At 35.0% G+C, this 8756-nt stretch overlaps 1 protein-coding gene across 1 annotated transcript; it reads right to left on the bottom strand.

Annotated features, from left to right (window-relative positions):
• Window positions 1-503: 503 nt before the first annotated feature.
• On the bottom strand, window positions 504-7304 carry LOC117316989 (short-chain dehydrogenase/reductase family 9C member 7-like). The gene is made up of 5 exons (XM_033871768.1): window positions 7186-7304; window positions 5651-5977; window positions 3249-3510; window positions 1891-2054; window positions 504-1480 (listed from the first exon to the last, which is right to left on the bottom strand). Exons 2-5 carry the CDS (start codon window positions 5961-5963, stop codon window positions 1260-1262), a joined length of 960 nt encoding a protein of 319 aa, XP_033727659.1. The 5' UTR covers window positions 5964-5977; window positions 7186-7304; the 3' UTR covers window positions 504-1259.
• Between the last annotated feature and the right edge of the window lie 1452 nt (window positions 7305-8756).

Here is an 8756-nt window from a genome sequence, read left to right on the forward strand (position 1 = left end):
ACGTCGACTGTGGCCAGAACAAAAGAGACAGTGACATCACACTATTCTTACCTTCAATATCGCACCAAATTTGATAGTGGCTAGAGTAGCAGTCACTTTCGCCTCTTACTAACCATGTATATAACCGAGACCAAGAATTAAGTACGTCATATAATGCAATAAATCATTATCATTCGTTCTTCTTCTGCCTTATCGTTTCGCCATTTATCTTACGATTGGTAGTAGAGTGTTTTAGTGCTTCAGTCTATATTGTTGTAACTTTTTTTTTCCATGATTTTTTTATCAGATGTTATAACACTTCACGGTCTTTTATCGTAGTCGTTTAATGTCATAATAAATTGTAATCTTGTATAAGCTGGCATGTTTTAATTCCACGTCTGAAGTTTTTTTGTGTGTGTAGCATGAAAAAAGTATGAGTAAATAAGTAGGATTGACACATGATATAATCGGAATACTGTAAATATCATCGGGATTCTAGACACGATATAAAATACTTCCCTAAGTGGAGTTGAATTATAAATTTATTATCTACAAATACATCACATAAAATAACTTGAAATTATTCACCAAGTAAATACAAAACCTTACACAAATATTCTAAACTGAGACGAAGTGACTAAGCGCAATCGCCTTTTGCCCGTTGTCACAACATTTTATATTTTTGACTTCCTTTATATCAATAACCAAGATGCCTATCGTCTTGTTAATCCAGTAGCTGGGATACAGGTTCATCTAGTTCGTTGATCTATTTTTAAGGTCACAGAGGTCAACTGTGTTGAAGCCATTGAATTTTTTTTTTCTCTCAATAATTAAGAGGTATACGGTCATGACACTGGGCAAAGAACTATAATGTTGGTTAAAAACAATGACATTGACTTATTAGGTTTGTTCAAATAGTTTAAAGCAAACATCATTTATAAGTATACTTCTGTTCGATAAGGCTCATGTGTCTTGTTTATAAAGCATTTATGTTGATTGGCCGTTAAGAATGTTATCAATCAGACAATCAATTTATCAATCAATCAATCAATCAATCAATCAATCTTTCTCCATGAAACAGGTTTTATAGATATTTCTATTTAAATATTTCAAAACTTGATTATTTTAACATAATAAATAACTGGTTAGAATTAAGTAACTTAATTGGTTATATCTCAGCTAGTCATGGGAAAGGAAATTGTTGTTTCGTAATATCCATGCACTTATTTCTATTATTGTCATCACTTCACATTGTCAACACATTTTACATACAAATATACCTATATTTGTCCTTTTGGTGTTGGAGAGGTTGCATAAGCAAGGAAGTCCATGATCCACTCTGGAAAATATGTATTTAGAAATATCAAGGTGTTAGAATCAAAACCAACCACATATCTGATCAGCGGATATCTTGCAGTTATTGCGTGCTCGTAGGCGTCGACGACTTTGTGAAGTTTGGGTGACTCGAATGTCTGGATCGTATCCTTGAACACTGTGTTAACTGTAAACAAAAGGAAGTTATGTACAGTTGCATTTAAAGATATGTATATATTGTCTTCTGTGTCATCTTATGAAAATTCCTGAAAACCATGTTATTTAGTTAAATGCAATTACTTTCCTTGTTATTAATAAATAAAGACATATTTTCCTTGAAATCAACATAAACCAAAATGTTGTCTTTATCATCGGTTTGTGCCAAAATTAAAAAAAAGGAATTATCATCAGTTTTCCAATCTGTACGAAATTACGGGAATGATATTGTACGGCATTGTCAGCCTATCACTACGTCCGTCCTTCATAACCTTTGGATGTTATTGAAGTAAAATAGTATATTTCCATGGCGGAATTAAAATATGATTATCTTACATAAGTGAATATGTACAGTGTGAAGTATTTTACTGATTTACTTACTCTTGTCTGCATATCCCAAACCGTAGAAATCCTTCAATTCGTCGTCTAGCTTCTCAAAGTTGCTTGAAATAGTTTTTGTGATAACTGGCATGTCGGTGAAACCTGTCTTAAAGCAACCTGGCTCTATAATGTGCACTGACACGCCAGATTTATAAAGCTCTCTCCTGTCAATAATGAAAAAAATGTATCCGTTGAATTAAGAAAACATTCAAGGAAAGCATCTCATAAATTGTGTACTGTAACATGCCATAGTTTTTTTTTCTTGATTTCATAATTCAAACTCTACATAAATGACGCTGTTATAGGTAAAAAGAACGCTTCGAAATCAGTCATGTTGAAGGGACAAATCTATTCAGTAAGTATTCTATCTGGTAACAAAAAGATAAGCTCTTTGCTTTATACTCAAAATGACCAGGGATCCTCTAGCGAGCACGTAATGGTTTTTTTTTTTTCTTAATGTAAACTGTATTTCTACTTCATATGCATGTATTACCCTTTGTAATCAACAGTGAAATCACGTTTTGTTCCAGGCTGCTGTTTGTGTTTTATAGACATCCGTCAGCGTATGCCTCTAGCTGTTAATGTCCGAAACTAATCCCATCCTCATATAATCCTGGTTGTCAGTGCCCCCTAGGCAGGCATCTTAATATCACCCCTAATGTTCATGTCTTTATATTTACATTTACACTGCAGCCCCACTATATAACTTTACCAAGCTCACTTGGAAGTTATGAGTCCATAACTTCCAAGTCTTTATTATGACGTCATTATTATAGTGACGTCATAGTTGTCACGTCGGCGATAAAAAAAGATGGCTGTTGAAAAGGCTGTTCCGTCTTTGACGATAATAATTTGTTCATTCATGATCAGAGTAAAATTCCTTGATATAGTCTTTCAAATTCGTTGTCAAATGTAAATATAAGCATTGAACTGCTTTCATTTGGAAGTTATGGGCTGATGAATGCCAACTGGACAAAGGCAAATTGAACATGAAGCGCTAGCGCGCTTCATGTTTGTCTTTGTCCAGTTGGCATTCATCAGCCCATAGCTTCTAAATGAAAGCAGTTTAATGCTTAAATGACACCAGTTCTCATATCACCCTGACTGATATTGTATCCTACATATACGTCATTATATCAACCTGACTGTTACACCCGTCCTTATATCACCATGACTGGTATTGTCTCGACTATAGCTCTTCATCCCTATCCTCATATCACTGCCTGCTGATGCCTTCTCGCCCCGCTCCCCCTTGAAACCAGTCATCATACGAATCTGACTGATGGTGTTCTTTTCAGATACCTGTCCTCATATGCAGGGACATTAAATTTCGATCATACCTTCGACGGACATCTTACCTGAGAGTATCAGAATATGCTTCAGCTGCAAATTTGGAAATGGTGTACGGGCCAACATTCGTTGCAGCTATCTTTCCAGAACCACTTGTCATGTTGATAATTCGCCCTCGAGATTTCAATACAAGTGGTAGAAAAACACGAACCATCCGAATCATCCCAAACAGATTGACCGATAGGGGGCGCTGATAATCCTCCTCTGATAACCACGTGACTGGTCCGAAATGGCCCATGGTTCCTGCGTTGTTTACTAGGGCCCACAATCCTATAAATAAGGTAAAGATGTAAGGAAAACAACATTGTAACGCCCGTCATGGAAAGGCATAGGATAACATGAATATCATATTGCATATTCTGTATACAGAATCTAATGTTATAATAGTGGGCAGTGCACGCCTGAAGAGGCATCGTTGTACAAAAGCGTCAACACTTAATGACCATGTAATGTTCCCAAACAAAAACATTTAATGACCATATTATATGACCGAGCTACGAAAGTCTATTAGGGTCATTTTGAAATGTAAACTTAACAAATGTATCTCGTTAAAACGCGTTAGTTATCTCGTTAAAACGCGATAATTATCTCGTTAAAACGTGATAATTATCTCGTAAAAACGAGTTAGTTATCTCGTTAAAACGCGATAGTTATCATGTTAAAACGCGTTAGATATCATGTTAATACACGATAATTTTCTAGCTCAAACACGTTAGTTATATTGTCCAAACGTCATCGTTTTAACGAGATAACTAATGCGTTTTAACGAGATAACTAACGCGTTTTAACGAGATATAACTTACGCGTTTTAACGAGATAATTATTGCATTTTAACGAGATAACCAACGCGTTTTAACGAGATAATTATTGCATTTTAACGAGATAACCAACGCGTTTTAACGAGATAATTATCGCGTTTTAACAAGATCATTATCGCGTTTTACGAATAGGCTTTCGTACAGAGCCGCAATACTTAATGACCGTTTAATATAACAAAACTTCAGTACGTAATTACCATGTAATATTCAAAAACAACAGCACTTTATTACCATGCTGTATTAAAACAAAAACACTTAATGACCATATAATATGACAGAGCATCATTCCTTAACGACCGGAAAGTATAGAAATCCGTCAACAATTAAAGACCATGGAATCTACCAAAGCCTAAACACACAACGACCAAGAGTGTTAATACTCAATGATCATAAATATACAGGACCGTCAGCACTTAATGACCATGAAATACACCAGAGCGTCAACACTTAATGACTATCAATCATAACAGAGTGTCAATAATTAATGACCATCAAATACACCAGTGTGTTAACACTTAATGAACATCAAATACACCAGTGTGTTAACACTTAATGACCATCAAATACACCAGTGTGTAAACACTTAATGACCATCAAATACACCAGAGTGTCAACACTCAATGAACATCAAATATAACAGAGCATCAACGCTTAATTGCCATAAAATATACCAGAGCGTCATAACTTAATGACAATTAAATATCCAAGAGCGTCAACACTCAATGCCCATTAGATATACCAGATCGTCAACACTTAAAGACCATCAGGTATACCAGAGCGTCAACACCTAATGACTATCAAATACACCAGAATGTTAACAAAGAATGATCATAGGAAACACCACAGCGTAAACAATTAATGACCATTAAATATACCAGAGCGTCAACACTTAATGACAATCAAATATACCAGAGCGTCAACACTTAATGACAATCAAATATACCAAAGCGTCAACACTTAATGACAATTAAATATCTTAGAGCGTCAACACTTAATCACCATTAGATATACCAGAGCGTCAACAAATAATAACCATCCGATATACCAGAGCGTCAACACTTAATGACAATTAAATATCTTAGAGCGTCAACAATTAATGACCATTAAATATACCAGAGTGTCAACACTTAATGACAATCAAATATACCAAAGCGTCAACACTTAAAGACAATTAAATATCTTAGAGCGTCAACACTTAATGACCATTAGATACACCAAAGCGTCAACACTTAATGAACAGCAAATATACCAGACCGTCAACACTTAATGATCATCAGATATACCAGACCGTCAATACTTAATGATCATCAAATATACCAGTGGTCAACTCTGAATGACCATCATTGATACGTACAATCTAAGCGTCAACACATTCACTTAAGACAAAATATACATACTAAAACGTCAAAGAGGAAAAGACAAATATTTACAATAGCGACAATACTCCAGGAAAACCGTCAACATGGACAAATTCCAAATAAATTCTCTGCATGTTCTATATTTGAACATAACTTCAAAATGTGTTGTTAAGACAACATTCCAAATTTAAAGACAAAAACTCCGAATTAAACAAGACATTATCACAAGTTTACCTGTATTTTCCGGCAGGTTTGTTCTCACCACCTGGTATGCCTTTTCAATGCTTTTTACGTCGGTAACATCTAGAGCTATCACCTTGATAGTGTTGCTTGTGTTACGGTAGTCTTCCAGAGCCTTGGTTGTAAAACATCCCGCAAAGACGTGAACTCCAAGCATATCTAGCCTGTAAGCTAGTAGTTTTCCAAATCCGGAATCGCAACCTGTGATAAACACACATCTTCCCTGGATGTCTTTAAGCTTGAATCTCCTTTTGAACCATTTAAGAACGATTATGACCAGAAGTACCCCGATAATTTCGCAAATCATTGTAGAATATTTTTCTGTAAAATATAAAATATGAACAAACCGATGTAAGGTATACCAATGTCACTTTGTGCTTAAATCAAAATAATAGTATGGACATATATATATATGTGTGTGTGTGTGTGTGTGTGTGTGTGTGTGTGTGTGTGTGTAACAATATTTTCTTTTCCGAAATCTTCAGAGCAGGAAAATTTTATCCTAGACAAAATTACAACACGCATCTAATTATTAAAAAAAATACCAAAAAACAAAAAGAATCCCACATTAATAAATGAATCTATCGCTTTATTTGTACTTTCTAGTGTTAATTGGCTGTTAAGAATATTAACTAACTAACATATATTGTCAGGTCATTTTAGCTCAGCTGCTCCAGTGTAGCGACCGTCTTTCGTCCGTCACTATGTACTATAAATCGCTACTTTGCCTACACGACTAATTTATTTTGATGACATTTTAACGGTGTTATTTTTGAGAGGAAAGAGAAAAGTTCGTGGTTTGAAGCTTTCAAATTATTTCGCGGATACAGACCTTCGTGGTTAGCCCATATAAAAATAATATCACAAAACAACATACAACAATATTCGTCGTACATATAGTCGTGGTTGCATACTAACTATAAAAACAATGAGAGTTGATAAACAACGTCGCCGTATGTTATAGATTATATGGCGCGATATCATGAGGTCAGTGGCCTCTGTTGCTCATTGCTTTGTGTTTGTGTCTGTATATATAACGAGTATTCTACCGTGAAGAATTGATATTAAAAAACAAATCTATGTCCTCTTGTGCTGTGTGCACTCTACCGTGAAGTCTGCGGCGTATAAAACTCAGGTTCAAGCTTTATCAATTAAGGACAACTCCAGTGGTGTGATGTTGTTACAAAGCGTATAAATAAAATGTCATTTTGGGCTTTAAAATGAACATCGCAAACACGGGAGGCCGTCCTTAAATGACCTTAGCTGGTAATAGGACGTTAAACAAATAAAACCAAACCAAACCAAACTTTATACTTATATATTTAGTTTAGCATGTTCTGAACGGGTTTAAGATCGTTCACATAAAGGAGGGGTCGTTTGCCCTACATTACAGTAAACTGGGGACTTGTTTACATTTCTTTGCTTGTTGTGATCAAGCAGAGTTCATAACACTGTGTTAGAATTCATATTTCTACTGGTACTTGTATGATAACAATTTCGACACATTTTAACAAATTACTTGTACTCACCTACACTTGTCCAACTACAGTAAGTATGTGTTATATATGTTGTAAACACTGAAGACACATACGTATGTTTCTGCTACGAGTTTGTGTACGAGTGGTATACGCCTTAAAACGGATGTCGCTTCGCTTGGTTTACCGGCTGTTTTCAGTGTACAGTGTACGTGAAGCTGTCGTTTGATCTTTCCATTTGTATATGAGTGTGTTTACATATATATTTATGCTAAATGTAATGTTTAAACTTTGTAATCCTTCGAATTAGTATGTCATTACATGTGCAATACTTGGCCACGAGTGATCGCTCGCTCATCAGATTAAAAATGTTCCTTATGTTGACTTAGGATAAAACGGGATATTCACAACAATACCAGTAATGTAAAAAAGGAATACAGATTCAAAAAATCTTGTCCGGTTTTCTCTACTGGGAAGTTACTACCCTAGCTAATAACATATATATTTGACAGTGTATTAGCAAGCTAGGCCTGCATTCATGTCTATTCTTTAATGAATTAAATATACCTGGGTTCACCTGCCAGATCACGTGGTTTTCTCCAGGCTCTCTGGTTTTCTCTAAGACACCTCACGAGCATCCAACTGGACCAGCAAGAGTGATTTATATAAGTTGATATAGCTTATGCGGCAATCGTTGTAAAATGCATACATGTACCCATGATATTTTCCATTGTACAATGTATCTCTTGTATTGCTTGGTACACATGTATTTATTTATATTGCCTAACGTCCTATCAGTTACATTGGTCATTTAAGGACGGCCTTCAATGTATATGACCTACATACATTGTATGTTTTGGAAAACTACGGACATTGTCCTTAATATGTGACTTTATTGTGATGGTTTTATCCGCCAGGTGGCGGTGATTGACCCTTCATTTTACCAAATTTAATTCAGTGGTGTAGAGATTAGATGAGAAATGAGCTTCATTGCAGAGTAAAGTTGACCAAGTTTAAGAGATAATTCTGTTTCAGAAAAACGTTTATTGTTAACAGCTGCTACATATTAATAGTCATTGATGCCTTAAAAAACCCTGTGTTAAATGATTATATTTGTCTCAAAGCAGACGAATAAAAACTCCTTTTATGACAACATTTACATTAAATGTTAATAATTGCGATAACAACAATTATATACCTGAACACTATTTCAAGTTCTTAGCTGTTCATGGGACGTTAATATATCAATTCAAACCAAACTACAGCGACAGGAGAATTGTAAATTATTTTTTTTTTGAAATTTAGAGATTTCCCAAGAGAGTTAATAGAGATCTGAAACCTCAGATTACATTTAAACAGTTAAGGGGAAGTAACTCCTGTAAAATACAGATATTGTGCAGGGGCAGTGTAACTTTTGGTTCGTTGTACATGTACATTTGGAGACTTCACTAAAAATCCATGTACAAAACACACAAATGTTTGTTCATAAATGCAACATTAAAACTGAGTTTTGGAAATATAATGGACTAGTTTTAACTATTAACTATTAACAAAATACTGAAGTCGGAGAAAACTAACTGACCCGCCCAGTCTTACAAGTAAATATTGCTTTTCTAAAACACATT

Source organism: Pecten maximus, chromosome 18, assembly GCF_902652985.1.
Source record: "Pecten maximus chromosome 18, xPecMax1.1, whole genome shotgun sequence".
Lineage (NCBI taxonomy): Eukaryota > Metazoa > Mollusca > Bivalvia > Pectinida > Pectinidae > Pecten > Pecten maximus.